We start from the raw sequence: 16,265 nt of genomic DNA on the forward strand, positions 1-16,265 counted from the left end.
TAACGGTAATTCTTTTTTCAAGGTTCTCTGCAATATGACCCAAAAAAGGACCCCACTTCAGGAATCGAACCACCAAAGGTTACCTCCTTGAACATTCAAACGGCGAGCTATTTATGTCGACCACTCACGGCTGTTATCGGGAATATGAGGGAGGGGGGGACTATCGTGTTTTCAGCATTATCAGGAAGATGGCGCAGTGAGCACGTGGCGGCTCCCATCTCTCGTGCGTACTTGGTCCCGCAGGAGGATGAGAGTGGACAATCACTCGCGCGCCCTTATCTCCTGGTGAGGAGGATCATACGTCTTGGCTGGCGTTGGGGGGGGGGGGGGGGGCAGCATTCGTTTGCGAACAGGGCACGCTTTTCAGACACAGTGAATTGACAGCTGAGACGCTTATTCGCTTTCATCTGCGCCTGTGAGGACGTTTCGGGCGTCATTTGTGCGTGAGAAACCCGGGGCACGTTTCGATCTGCTTGCCATTCTGCGTGTGACCTTCCGATTTGTTGCTACCGCGTTCAACGCTTCGCTTTCGCGGCGAAGCTGTGACCTTTTTTTTTTTTGCTGTTATCATTGCTAGCGGCTAATGACATGCGATCAGCTGCCGTTTCACAGCAACAATTAAATGGGAGTGCTAACAGCCAGCGGAGGAACGCCCTCCTTTCCCCCTTCTGTTTCGGCAGCGCCATACACGTATCGCGTTATTTCGGGTGTCTGGCCATTTGTTACACGCTCACGCAATCGAGCTCATATTACTCTCGATAGTACAGCTCATGGATACCTGCATGAAAGAAAAAAAAATCTAAACCATCTCCCACGCATTTCACTTTAAGATTAAATAAAATTTTTTCATTCCATTCCATCGAGTAAAAAGCACGTCTTTTTGTCCCACAACAATAATCGTCCTCTAAATTCTGTTCCTTTTCTTAATTTATCGCCGCGCGCCCGGCACATTCCGGTTCCGAATCACCATGCACCTTATCAGCGTTACATAGCATTCTTTATAGAAAAATGGCCAGTGCCGAGTTTTCAATAAAGGCAGCACGGGCAAGCTGGATGATGATAATTGTTGTGAGACGAAAAGACATTTTACTCTGTTATTTTTTAGAGTGTTCAGCACAAACATAGAAAGGAAATATGCATGGACTTCCAAGCAAAAAACAAAAACAAACCTACAATTAAGCTGGTCTAGATTCCGGATTTGAAGTTCAAACCCAGAACCAAATGCGTTTAATCACTTTATACGATGTAAGCTAACCGGTATAGGTTACCGAAACAAAGTGAGAGGGCGCATTAGTTTGAAGAGCTAACACAAGCATTGTTACTAATTTCGTTCACGTAATGCCACTGGAGTCCGCGCAATTGTGTTGATGAGTGCGAGTTAACTGAACAGCTCCAGTCGCAACATGGTTTGTGCTGTGCCTTCAATATTGCTTCCACAATAATAAAAAGAAGCAAACAAGATTTGCCACTTCCACAAGATAAAGTCTATGAGGAGGAGAAGGAGCGAATATAAAAAAAGATGACAAGACAGGAAAATGACCTCGTTCTTTGACCGACTAACTACCCAACTACCCTGCGCTGTGGAAAAGGCCGGGTAAACCAACTAGATTATATTACCTAGTAACGTTGGGGTAAACTAGAAAGAAAATGCAAGGGGAAAGAAAGAAAACGAGAGTACGACAATGCTTATAGTTTCGTAGTTTTCGTCTTCAAGACTGTTTGTCCGTAAAAAGCGCCACAACGTTCTTAACGCCTAGTGCGCAGAGCATTATTTCAGCCAGTGTCTCGAGACCTTTTCTTCCGACAAAGGGTTATTCTCACTTCTCTCTAACGCACTAGAAAGCTCTTTTCTGGACGCACTGGAATGGGGACACTAAAAGTGAAAATGGCAAATCGTTTCTTCTCAGATACGACAATCGCATGCAGGTTTGGTGGCCATAACAATCCGAAATCAGTAGGCATTTGTGAAGGCCGCGCCAAGCAACAGGCCATGGAGAGGAAGGATAGCAGCCCGACAGGAGACCGCTGTTCATCCCGTCTCACGTTTACTTCGTTTTCGTACGCTTCTCGCCTGTTATACATATATACAGGAGAGACTGTGCATGTTTACGTGAGGTAACCGACGGTTACGCAGTTTGCGGAAGGTGACATTCTCCCGCGCCAAGTGATGGTTCGGCGTTTTCCGCACTTGTCTGTGCGGGTTACCGCGAGTATAAGTCACTCCGAACGGGTGCTCCGAACGCGACGCGAGAACAACGTGACACTTGAAAGCGCAGCAAGACGGAGTCGTGGGGGGTTATACTCCGTCAGAGGCACGCATCCTCCTTCATCACACCGCGAGTCATTGACATCGACACAGTCGGCTGGCGCCACGGTATTCGACGACACAGCGCTTCGTCCTCCTTCGCCCGCGCCACGCCAGTTTTGAATGCTCCGCTACTTTCGCTAAGGTCTCGCACGCGATTCGCGGCCTCGAGGATGCGGGAAAGAAAATAACAGATGGAAAAATAACGACGATTAAAAGAGGAAAAAAGAGAGATGGTGGGTAAACGTCTCTGGGGAGGGGGGGGGGGGGGTAATTTCGAGGTCGCGAATGGGTCAATCGCGCGAGTGACTTCGATCTCTTCCGCCGAGCGATTTGCCCTGAAAAAACTTTGAGGCTGCGCCCAGCCCAGGCCGCAGTCTACATAAGGCGAGGCAGCTCGCTCACTTAGGAGAGTGTCGCTTGTGTGCGCTTCATGGTGGTTGAGGGATGCTGATCAAGGTGGGTGCCGCATGCAGCGGGAGCGTGGCTTCACCACGCTGCACCCGCTTGTGCGTAGTTCGCTCTTTTTATGCTGACGAAAATTAGTAGTTGATAGAATGTTGGCAACGTTTAGGTGAGCATGAGCAAATAATGAAAAAGTGAAATTAACGCGTTTATGCCCCTCGTTAGTGTAATCTGTACTTTTATCTTTTTTCGCTCAGAACAACAGCCCGTGATTGAACTGCTTCCAACCGCCGAGGAACGGAATTTAGGAGCTCGTTTTTCTCTCCCCCCCCCTCCCCCCAATCTGTCACTCTTTAGCGCGGTGAAGAGTGCGAACTTAAAATCGTGATGAGGCTTGTAGGACCAGTCACTGACTTCAGCTGTGTGCCTACCAGCTTCAGCGTGATTGTGTATAGGTAATTAATGATTCGTTATATTCGCAAGAGAGTTAATAAAATTGAATCCGCCTAATGTACCGTATGTGTCCTGGAACAAACTTTTCGAGCAGTCGAGAATGTTTATAATGGGAACGACGTAATTGTAATGCTAAGCACTGGTGGAAACTGGCAAATTGACGTAGAATATTTATCTTTATATAGACCACTGAAGTGGTATCTTGTATGTTTCATTATTTTTCAAAGCACAAGACATGGTGGGGATGGCATATTGCGATATTCCGGGTGAAACAAATGTTCACGGTTTGGGCTGAAAAGACCACCTTTGGATGCGCTTGGGTTCCCTTACCGCAAAACAGATTAATACGAAACGAATGAATCAGTACATGAGCACACTTATTAACGAAAGCAGTGAGATTTCTTGATGTATCAGGACTGAAAATTAAGGAATCCTGGGCCCTCAATAGAGTTCAACAGTGGCTCCAATGATTTTCCCTATGATTTTTAGGGCTCAGGATCCTATTATTATTATTATTATTATTATTATTATTATTATTATTATTATTATTATTATTATTATAAAGGCAAAAATTAGGGTAATCAGGGAGAGAGCCGGCTGACAAGTACCACTAATTCTGGCTCCGATAATGCACGTTTCAGGAAAAAAATATGTCCCAAGCCTACGATGGCTGTATGGCGCACGTGAGAGAACTCGAATACAACTGGCAAACACCATCAAAGTTGTCATACTGCTCATGAAATGAACATTGGTATCTGCAGCTAAGTTCGTGAACAATGATTCTGATAAAAATAAATACATAAAACAGGCACGAAGCATTGCGTAGAGGATTTTTGGCCAAAACTTTGTGTTCGGCGCTAATAAAAAAAGAAAATCAACAAACAGTGCCATTCCCGTTATCAAAGCTTACATTCGATTAGCATGAATATGGCTAAATGTACAGAAAAAAATTTTATGTGGCGTTGAGTGATTGACAGAACTTTCAATATACCATGTGCTTCCAGGAAAAAGAACCGTTTTACTTCGAAATATTGTGCTACAATGTTATTTTATTGTTTAGCCATGAAATATTAGCAGAGTCGCTCACTGTGGTCAAATGACTCAACAACATTATTTTCTTCCACGATAAAGCCACGGCAGCGAGTAGCAGGTGTACTTCTGGTCACTGATTAGCCAGTCATTCATACATGTAATATTGAGTAATAAACAACGTTGATCAGTTACTCAGGACACATGCCATTGTTTCGATATCAGAAATATTCAGTGCTCAGAGAATTATTGCGTTATAACCATTATATTACTAGCGCAGTCGTTTCGAGGTACACGAGGTAAAATCAGACTAAATACTACGGTGCTCTACGAGTTCTTGTCGCGCCGTATGCACGGGATGTCGTTCTTATTATTGCGAGAGCATGCATGGACACGCTGTTGCTGTGATGATCCGCACGAAGTCCACGCGCAATAAGATGTCGTCACGCCCGCACGCGGTACGCATCTAGAACGAGAAGAACTGTGCTGAGTTGGGCGGGGCATGTAGGGCCGGTAGGATTTGTGGTAAATGATCAGAGAGTGAGGGTTAGCGGAAGCGCGCGCAGGAAAAGGGGAGAGATGGGAGGTGGGTGCGCCATAGCGTACGAAGGGAGGCGAACGCGGCGCTGTTAAAGGGACACTAAGGTCAACGATTAAGTCCACGTTGATTGTTGAAATGATGCTCCAGAAACCTTGTAGTGTTACTTTTGTGCCAAGGGAGGGCCTATTTCGAAATAGAATCACGTTTCAGTGCTCCGAATTGGGTTAGCGCACTTCAAATTATCCGCTCCAAGAAGCGAACCGACGGGACCGTCTCACGTCACTGTTGCCATGCACAACGTTGCCTGGTTTTACTGCACCAATAGGAGCAGACCGAAAGCAGCGGAAGCCATAGCACCAACAAGGGCCATTAATAAATTTCCCGCCATTGGCTTCGAGATTGCAGACGCTTTTGTTTCAACTGCGCCCCGCTAGACGGAACCACCTATGCAGTGTAACCACGCGAAAATAGAATTTTCGAACCACTCACACCATTCCCCATAGCAACTTAGAAGTGTGGCAGCTTGGACTAGTTGGCATAGCATAACGATAGTTATAGCGCGAGAACAAAACGACGACACAGAGACAGAGTGTCTTTCGTGTCCTTCTTGTCTCTGTGCCGTCGTTTTGTTCTCGCGCTATAACTTTCGTCATCCCATAGTAACGTCCGGCGGTTTTTTTTTTTCATGAATCAAACAGAAACGAACAACCAGCATTTTATCGTGTCTCTTAATGTACGGAAGGTTCTTTATTTAGTGCAGTTACATCAATTACTAGTGATTAATAGTAGGCGGTTCGTCTGATGTCATCAGGGCCATTTTGAAAATGTCCTACTGCGGCACTTGTATTCTTGTGCATTTACCTGAATTTCTCGGTAAGTTGGGCACTGTTGTTGATAACATTGTCGTTTTGAATGCTATCATACATTGATTGATATGTGGCGTTTAACGTCCCAAAACCCCCATATGATTATGAGAGACGCCGTAGTGGAGGGCTCCGGAAATTTTGACCACCTGGGGTTCTTTAACGTGCACCCAAATCTGAGCACACGGGCCTACAACATTTCCGCCTCCATCGGAAATGCAGCCACCGCTGCTATTATACATTGAGCTTTCACTTTGATGTAAACTGTTATTTGACTTTCGTGTCCCTTTAAGGAAAGGGATGGTGAGCATGGGGTGCAGGTGAGCCATGCTTTACTGGTGTGGTGGAGAAGTGGTTCAGCATCCACCTTTGATGAAGCAGGAGCAGGGTCCGATTCGCGGTGCCGCCGGGCCCCCACCAGTATTCAGAAGGGGAGAGGGGTACCCTGACCTGACTCTTGGTCGAGCAATTGATGATGGTATGAGGTTAAGGCACTTCTTTATGCAACCTATAAGAAAGCACGACGAAATGTCACGATAGGGCAAAAGGAAGGGTAATGAAAAAGTGCCGAAAGGAAAAATCACCTTCTCCTGGATGAGCACCCGCACCCCCGAGCGCCAGGTCGTGACACCCCTCCCTCCATCAAAAAAAAAAAAACCGGTGGTTGACCCAGCGAATCAAACCCAGTACACTCCGAACAGGAGGCATGCGCTCTTTCATTCGACCATAGCTGCGGTAGTGTGGGCACTTGTCAATTGTGGGCCCTTGAGAGTGGTCATTGTTCCCTCCTCTGCCTTTCAGCCCTTATTCCTCTTCAACCCACGATACTGTATCAAGCTTGGGTTGAAGAAGTTAGCGTTGTCTTCTTAACCTCAATTCAATATACTGCGCTCAGCCACGACTTAGCTACTAAGCAAAAAAAAACGGCCCTGGCGTTATATATATATATATATATATATATATATATATATATATATATATATATATATATATATATATATATATATATATATATATATATATATTGCAAGAAACATAGTAAGCGAATGCTACAGCAAAATATGGCGGTCTTAATGTTCACGTTGGCCAACACTTGTAATTTTAATTGTTACATGAATATTTCCTACAACATGCAGGTCTAATAAATCTACCAACCTTACTGGGAGCAATTGTCAAATGCATAAAAATCAGTGAAGAAGTGAGAGTTCGGACATAACCATCACTAATTAAGAGCGAAAGTAGTTTAGAAAGAAGCTTGCCGTTAAGGAACTCAATCGTAGCTCCCTGTTTCAGTATGCATTCTCAGTCACAGCGGATATGCTGGTCCAACTGTTGAAGATAAACGAAACACGTAGACTTAACGAGCGCATATGCCTTTTTGTAGTTTAAAAATTATCTTCCCTAATCATTACACTACTACACTGCTTTTGGAGATTGGTCTTGCACCAAATTTGGATCAACGTAACAATACGTGAAGCGATTTCACCCGACTCTCATCACAGATGTCAGTAAACAAGAAAAAAAGGATAAATACAAAAAAGCTTTCTGTTTTGACCTTTTTCCGAATGCAATGCACTTGGTATCTCACGTTTTTAACATTATGTGAACGCCGGAAGATGAGGAGGAACTGCAGAGTGAGAAAAGCGATGTGAACATATGGACACACCTTTGCGGCTTAAGACAGGAAAAAGAGGAGGCAGATAGCTCAAGGGAAATGATAAGGGTAGATGCTGCTTCTAGCGAAAGACTCTTAGGGGAGAGGATTTGCAATTTGTATTCATGAAACCTGTGGGCACGAATAGGTGGAACCAACGGAAGATGTGATGCCTCGCCACATCTGGTCTCTCATTACGGCAACTCCTCGAGACGGGGAGGTCGTAAGGAAAAGATTTAACAAACCTTTAGTTCAGTCACCCAAAATTATGTTAAGCGCAGAGAAAGAAAGTCGTTTGTAGATTGTATGGAATGGGGCAGCAGGAATTTAGATTCGTCCAAACAAGAGACACGCCTAAATGCCCTCGCGATTCCCTCGGACCTTGTCACCGGCAAATCAGGCATTCAGCGCGCTCACGCACATCCATAATATTTGCAGGGTGTTATCGAGTGCCTGGTGGTCGCCCTGCTGGTGGCCAGGGCGAGCAGCCACAAGCTACTCGACCTCAAGCATCATTTTCAGCCAACGGTGCACGCTGTGCCGGCAATCGTGCACACCACGATATCGCATAGGCCGTTCGTGCTGCCCGCGCCTTTGGTGGCCCCGAGGCCTCTGGTACAGCCTGTGCTGGTGCAGCCGCGGCCCCTGCCCCCGCCCATCCACTCGACGGTGGTCATCCAAACAGCGCCGAGAGCACCACCTCCGCCGCCACCCTCACCGGTGCTGGTGCAGCCGGTGGTTCAGCCGCGCTTGGTGGCACCGCAGCAAGTGCTGGTGCCCACCAGAGTAGTTCCACCGGCTGCCGTGGTCACGCACCACCACCATCCTTTCTTCGTGTCAGGCCTGGTGGCAGCGCAGCCGCCGCGTTCGCTGTTAGTGCATGCACCGCCACCCGCGGCCCTACCAGCGGTGGCCGCGCCACCCCCTCCACCTCCACCACCTGCCGTGCAGCCACTGTTTGTGGTGCCGGAGCCGAAACCAACAGTGACCACCGTCCCGCTGCAGCCCCGGCTCGTGCACCAAGCCGTGGAGCCGACCAGGGCGGAAGAACTGCCACCCAAGGTCAGACATCTTGCACCATCACACTAGACTCGTACAAGTGGCCCCTCCGCCGCCGCCACCACCACCCCCACCATCCGCACCAGCCGTGCTTCCCGCAGCTGCCCCGTTGCCCACTGCGCTCGTGCAGCCGGTTGCCGCAGTCGCGCCTCTCCCCGTGCCGGCCCGCCAGGTGCAGGTCATCAGAGAAGTCATCCGGCCAACTTACGTCATCGAGCACCTGTCCAAGAAACAGCGCAAGTTCCGCAAGATCAAGATGCTCAAGAACTGCAGCCTGCTCAAAAAGCTCAAGAGCCAGCTAGCCTCCAGTGCCGAGAACTTGCATCTGTATGACACGCATGGCCCATACGAAGATGACGCGCACGTCGACTCGTACAGTCACGTGCACGTACCTTACTCGGGTGGAAGCGCGAACGTTGAAGTCTACCGATCAATCCACGGATCAGAATTCGCAAAACGAAATGGCCGATAAGCAATGGCGTCGAAAATGTTTGTGTAATATTTGCGGGCGTGGGTGCTTGTGTGTGCGAGTGTGTATTTACGAGTGTTGCCTGGACACTTATGCAGCAATTCAATATATATATATATATATATATATATATATATATATATATATATATATATATATAGATCGCGGCACTTATCAGGAATTTCCGTTCGTGACTCTCAAAAACGCCAAAGAGACAAGAAATAAACTTCGATATGATTGTAGAGAGGCGGGAATTCTCTAACCAAGACGCGGCCCTTCCGAAAAGTAACGTAATCAGCAGTTTGCTCCCTGTTTGCATGCGTGGACGAAGAACAAATACAAGGGCATTAGAATGTCTGTACCTGAGGAAAAAATGATATCGAATAAATAAATGTATTTCCTCGTTGAAATATAGCATCGAAAACCCTAAAAGCACTATTGTCAAAGTGAACACATATGGACGTTGCCTGCAGTTTCAGCTTCGCCTTTCAGCTAAGTTGCTTAGAGGCGGAAGCACAACTCATGAGCAGACACAAGGTAGGTATTAGGGTTGGTACAACGTTGTCACCTTCATTTGTAAGGTTCTGCTGTAATTATTGAATTATAATTATTTCGCAATAAGTACAGAAAGACAGTGACCTGTAATAGTTCACGGATAAATGAAAAGACGCTGACCTAACCGGTATTGGCATACACAATCGCAAATGTTCTGAAGTAAAGTGTGGCATCGGGCTAGTTGGTAATGCATTATTAAACTACTCAGCACAAAAGCTTCCGTTTTTTGGTATTGTGTTTTTTTTTCTTTCTGCTTAAGCAAGTGATCTTATCGTCTTTTTTGGAACATATATATGTGCGCCGTAGTAGTAATAAATTAGTTGAAAGTCTGCGCTCGTCCTAGTCTCTTGTGTTAATTGTCGGAAGTTTTTGCGCTGAGAAGTTTAATCACACAATTTTTCCCCATATTTCTCTGACATGTTACATACTCCTTGCATAGTTACGTCAGCTGCTTACAGATAAATAGTGCTGCTCTGAAATCTGTCGTAAATGTTAGCTAGTGGCAAAAAAACTCAGCTGGTTAAAGGACGTTCATAGAGAACAAAATAGCATTAAATCCAACGAGGTAAGGTAAATATACAAGCGCAGGCCGATAACAAAAGTTGTGTTAGTGGAATAACGTAAAACTGAATAGAAAAAATAAAAGCCTGTCAAAGCTGAAGACAATACATGGAACATCGGTTTTCACCACTTTTCGGATTAATAAATTATAGGGAACCTATATCTAGTCTACAAAAAAATCAATAACATAATTGTCAATACACCATCCCAATTTGCCACTTTGTGAATGACGTCGCCTAGGATGCGTACAAGAATGCTCTATTGCACATTTACAATTTTCACTTTTTAAAATTTCATATAGTCCGTTTGTTCTCTGCACATGTATGTACCATGCAAGATACTTGCAGTCACAAGCGGCCGTTCATGTGTGCACATAGCCATAATTTAGCGACGCATTTATTGTTCAAAGTGAACGTCGGTCATATTTATTCTGTGAACAACTTGATCGGGCTATATGACGAAAATTTCTACTCGAGCTCGCAGCTCCGACGTGAATGAGGTGAACGCGAATAGGGGTAATTAATTAAATGTTTACAGAAAAACATAATTGCGCTGCTTCGCGAGAACCCGCAGAGGAAGTGTTGTTTCAGTCAATAAAAGTACAATGAGAACTGATGCCGCCAAAAGCAATGCACACACGAGTATACGGAGACATTCCGAATTCAGTTTTACGGGTTCACACCAGCCAGAGTTGTTGAAAATGGTACAGCAACAGAAAAGATGAAAGAGAAAATTTTATACCGAAACGTGAACGCTTACACGCGACTTTTTAGGGAAAATAAGATGGTGTAAAAGAACACCGAAACACACAACGATAATCTTAAAAGAAAGAGTGGGCATTGTGAAGCAGATAAGCAGAGTTTTCAGGTATATAACGAAGCAATAGATGTAGAGCTCTGTTTTCTTGCATTCACAATAGATGCCGATGATATCTCTAAAAAAAGGAAAGAAAAACGTATCAAAGAACATAATAGTATCATAAAAAATAGCAATGACTATCTTCAATCATTGTAGAAGGCAACTGTGTCAGCTTAAGAACAAATATTTGCCTGGTTAAGTCCTTCATCTTTTCTATGAATATGGGCGTACATATGGTGGGATCTCGTTGAAATATGAAAGAAAAAAAAACTCAATTCTTTTGAACTACCGAACTGTCGCATAGTTTTGAATATACCATATACTACGAATGATCAAATATGTCGGTCATAAAAGAGATCAGAGATGAATGTTTTTTCGAGGCAAGCGTGACGATAAAACTAAAGCTTACTTATTTCGGTCATATCTGATGCGAGCTATACCAGTTGAATTGAACAAAAAATATTTGATGTTAGCAATGTGGAAAATAACACACTACGAAGCACCCGGCTCAAAAGATGGTTCTGCATAGGACATAAGAAAAACATCAAAGAGAGCTTAATGAAGCTGCATTGAACAGGATTGACTGGCACACGTTTACATTAGTAAGGTGTGACCAAACGTTTTAGCAGGGTGGAAATTTGCTCTACGGTACTATAACAACAGCTATAATTATGCTTCCAATTGCAATGCAAACGACATTCAATGCAAATGATCTGCTAGCGCAACGAAATGCATACTAATGGAACAGAAATGCGGTTGGTCGTAGAAGATCTCCCACGAGACCACAGGATAGTATAGCTGTGCGTTGTCCCGAATCTGCACACTCGGCTACGAGGGATAACTTACCTGCGGATTAATTTTTTCGAATCTCATCTTTTACAGCAATGCATTTACTTTGAGCGGTAATCGGACTTCCTTCTCGACCATACGCCGCATTGGTCACTGCAAAATCCAGAGCGTAGCCAAAAAAAAAAAATTTTTTTTTTTGAGAGCGAAGGGAGGACGCGGTTCGACCCATCACCCGTGCTTGGGTTTGTTTAAGTGCGAGTATATGTACTCACGCAAGAATAAATGTAAAAATTTAGGTAGGCGGGGCTTGAACCCCCTTTTCCTCTTCCCGAAATCAGTAAATTATGGTCGCTTGCAAACCTGGGACAGGCCTTCAACGGAAGTTCAGATGACCAACAAATGCTGTAATAGTTATAAAATTTCTTTTAATTAAAAAAGCACTGCCTCCTTAATGGGCTAGTGTGTACATCATCAAAACTAGAACAAAAATGGCTAGACACCGGAGTATGACAGAACGACAGACCGCTTCACCCGAGTTCGATACTCGATAGGTTCGATTAATCCACATATACATACATACTCGAAACGAAGAAGCGAAGAGATCGACAGCGTTCACACGACCCTCAGAATTCACATTTTATTGGACCTTGTGAGCGTTGATCGCGGAGCCCTTTGCCAAGTGCGACACCGATATCTGGAATTCGTGAGCGCACGCCAGATTTATTTCTCGTTTCCAGGGCTTACGCAGCACACTGAAGATGGGTGGTGTTGGAGAGCGAGAGGAGCGAGCGGGGAGGTTCAGTCGAAGCAACTTTTAAAGCAACAGGACACTCGAGGCGGGACGCCGAAATAGCGCGCCGTTTTGACGCTTGAAACATAAAACGCGCTAAACAGCAGACGCCGGCGAAAGCAGCAAAAGTTCCGCTTCTCGATTCCTTATTTATTTATTTTCCCGAGCCCAACGCAGGCTGTAACCTCAATTGTACACTTACATCTGCCTGCGCGAACCGCCGCGAACTCCACGAGACGCGACCTCCGCCACGCCGCCACCAGGGGCTTCACTGTGTCGTGTGACACCTACCGCCATCCAGCGGCAACGCTAGCAAGCGTCGGCCCCACGGTCGTCAGCTACTGGCGCGCCGAGAGGCGGGATATCGCTCGGGTGGGCTCTGCCTAACAAACGACCCAGTTTTCGCGGTTAAAAAAAGCAGAGAAGCTCGTTGAGGAATCAGCATCGGCGTCATTTTCGGATGACCGAAGGCTGCTTGGAGTGAAAGAAGCCCCGTTCCAGGTGAGATGCTACGAAACAGGCTGTCTTGGCTGCGCTGGTCGCGGGAGGAGTGAAAAAAGAAAGATAACTGTGAACAACGCCCGCGCCGCGCTGCTAGTTGTGCCGCACGGAACGCGGCGGTGCGCTGCAGTGAAGACACATTCGGTCGCGCCGTCGGTCGGCTCGGGACGCCTCCTCTTGACCGGAGCATGCGAATGCGATGGTCAAGCCGAGGCCTCCCGAAACGAGGATGCGAGAAATGTGTCTTTCCCGTTCCCGGACAAGGAGGCTCGGTCTTATGGTGACGCTTGCAACATCGAGGAACTGGAGTTCAGAGAGCGCGCGCGCCTACCATCGCAGCACTTGCTAAGGAAGGCTCTGCGAGTGTGGTTTATTTTAGCCACTCAAATGGCGACAGCGTTAACTATTCTGTGTCGGGTGCATACGCGCCGTCGCCGCCTCCGCTGGCCTCTCCCAGATGCAGCGATTGTGACACTACCACCTTTGGTGCGCGTTCGCGTGCCTCCGCCACTTTTGGCGCCTTGTCCGCCGAGACCAGCAGCGCCCCTGCTATCGATCCCGGTCCGACCGGAGTCCGAGTCCAGTAGCGTGGCTCTAGTCTTGGCGCTGGTCCGTAATTGCGCCACCCTCGTGTTACTGGGGGGCGGGCTCGCTGCCGCAACAGGAATGCGGAGAAACACCGTCCGAAAAAGCATTCCTGCCGCGCGTCAGCTGGTAAAACGAAAATTCCCTAGGTTTGCTCGTGGGTGAAGTAACTTCCCTATAATGAGGCTGTCAACAGGATGTTCTCGGCGAAGGTGACGCAATTTACGAACCTCGAATACCTTGTCTTTTCGCTGATGATGCTCTGCAATTTCACAACGAAGTGCATACGGTGACTTGTGGCTGCCGGAAAACTTGGCTAAGAAATCAAACGGCCGAAACTCTTTGCAATGATGCCACAATATTCAAGTATGCCTTTTTCAAAGACACGGAATGCACGTATCTTCGTGTACCTCTATCAGAGAGCAGAAAACTACAAAAATGCAACTAAATTAAACACGCGCGTGGTTCCGTGCAAAGTTTTGCTGATGGAGGCGGAAAAGCTGTAGGCCCGTTTGTTCAAATTTGGGGGTACGTTAAAGAACCCTAGGTGGTCGAAATTTCCGGAGCCCTACACTACGGCGTCTCTCATAATCATATGGCGGTTTTGGGACGTCAAACTCCACATATCAATCACTCAAAGTTTTACTGGTGCATGAACTATATATACATGTGCATTCAAAAGTAGAAGTATCACCACGTAATGAAAGCTTGGCTTGATTGTACCGTATTAAAGTCCAATAGAGAAGGCACGTTCAGTAACCGATTTTTCCAGGCTGAAAGATAGATGTGGGGCGTTTAATGTCCCAAAACCACCATTTGATTATGTGAGACGCCGTAGCGGAGGGCTCCGAAAAATTCGACCACCTGGGGTTCTCTAACGTGCACCTAAATCTGAGCACACGGGCCTACAACATTACCACCTCCATCGGAAATGCAGCCGCCGCAGCCGGGATTCCAGGCTGATAGAAAGAATGATGTTTGCCAGGCTGTTGCAACAGAACTTTCCGCCTGCTTTGACTGCGGATCTCGCGCTTATCAGTTTCGTACCGCTGCACACTTGTGATAAGCAACCGGCGAACGCTTGCTGTGCAGCAGCAATCCACCTGCGATAAGCGCTGCGAAAGCAGTCAATTAAGCAATGTAGCGATGTCTTATATTTCTTGCATCGCTTTATACAATACGTTTTTTTTTTCTCACCACTCCACGCTCTGTTTTTTTAAGCATTTTTGAGTTACCTTTTTCTTCGTACATGTGGAAAATTAGCGCTTCTAAGACTTTGAAAAAAGCAAAAACTCAATTTTTACACCTTAAAACGCCTCAATTTTCGTTATATAGAGCCTATACTATTGCAGTCTGAATAAACATCTTTTTGTCTCATTTTTTTTCGACGATTCTTTGCAAGCAAGCGTGTTCAATTCGTTTGGCGAGGTATCTTTGGAAGCATTACTTTACATTTTCTTTAATTTTTATTCACGCACGTTTTGCGAGTTCCCGTCATTATGACCAATTATATATTTGCATGGTTATGTACACGTTTCTCTAAAACAGGAACGAAAGCTTGTTGCGCGTTCCTTCCCAATTTTGGAACGAGTTCCCGTTACAAGTTCCTTAATTGCGAATGTAGCTTGTCACAGTTACATTTTGAAAATTGGAAAGTTTCGTTACATTAATTACATTTGAATAATTGTTCAAAATATAGTGCTGAATAATCTCTAGGACAAATAAAATGAGAAATTCGTTGCTCATTTCGCGCTTCGTATATTTTACAAAGTTAACATCGTCGGCTGCAGGTTTTATGTAAAATCGGTGTAAGGAAATGATGCTAAACGAAAATTTTGGAGGCCACTGGCAACACTACGAAATAGTAACAGCAACTTTAGTGTTCTACGCATTAGCGACGCGTTGTGTACTCTTCCCTAATTCGCAAAATGAAGAAATGTGGCCTATAGTGGGCACTTCGCAACGGTACTTGCATTCTAAAATAGTGTGAAAACGGCGAATGTTACGCGTGCTAACGTCCGTTTCCTTGCGTCATAGTTAAAGGATTCGCCGAGAACCGACGTCACGGTATACTCGGGGACAACTTTGAGTGGCAGTGAAGGTAAAGCTATTGGGGCGAGCTACAGCACATGCATGTAGTCCTCCGCGAAGAAGTCCGGCTCGACTCGCTTTTCGAATGCCCGCCGTGTCCGAATAATACCACTGCATAGAATTTGCTACGTCTACTTACACGGTCATTTTTGAGAGAAGTTCGACAAGAGCTACTTCGGCGACTCGTCAGAATAGCTGGCGGGTGATGAGCACTCACCTAAAACTGAAGACGCCACTTACAATGTGAGGTGCACCTAAAAAGTGCGACGTTTTCAGACGAGAAAAAAAAAAACGCCAGGCCTGCGTGAAAGGTGCAGCACAGTTACAGCGAAAACTACAAGAGCGGCCTTTCAGAGCATTTTCTAAACACTTATTGGGTAACTGCAGTAAGTACATTTGCTGGGTACCCACTAAGACATTATTATTATTAATTTCTGGGTAGTAGACCAGCATTCGCTATGGTATACTTCATCATTCTTTTGAGAAGCGTTGTATCCACTAAAAACTTGCAAGAAATTTCGTGCCAATAGTTCATGCAGTGGCTGCCGACGATGAGGAATTATCCCTAAAGTTGTTAGACGCCACATTTAATAGGTGATCAAAAACAAGCTTTTGTAATGGGTTGGAGCATTGGAAGACCCGCTCGTTACGTTACTTGCATTGTGTGACACCTCGTTATCCTTTATCTGTTCTAAAACGCTGTGTTACTCAATTTTTATTTTTATTTATTTGAAAATACTGCAGGCCTTATGCGGGC

General features: G+C 45.7%; 1 protein-coding gene across 1 annotated transcript; it reads left to right on the forward strand.

Annotated features, from left to right (window-relative positions):
• Positions 1-2,663: 2,663 nt before the first annotated feature.
• Positions 2,664-9,188, forward strand: LOC119176821 (uncharacterized). The gene is made up of 2 exons (XM_075877607.1): positions 2,664-2,764; positions 7,689-9,188. Exons 1-2 carry the CDS (start codon positions 2,753-2,755, stop codon positions 8,337-8,339), a joined length of 663 nt encoding a protein of 220 aa, XP_075733722.1. The 5' UTR covers positions 2,664-2,752; the 3' UTR covers positions 8,340-9,188.
• The last annotated feature ends 7,077 nt before the right edge of the window (positions 9,189-16,265 follow it).

The sequence above is a fragment of the Rhipicephalus microplus genome, chromosome X, assembly GCF_043290135.1.
Source record: "Rhipicephalus microplus isolate Deutch F79 chromosome X, USDA_Rmic, whole genome shotgun sequence".
Taxonomy (NCBI): domain Eukaryota; kingdom Metazoa; phylum Arthropoda; class Arachnida; order Ixodida; family Ixodidae; genus Rhipicephalus; species Rhipicephalus microplus.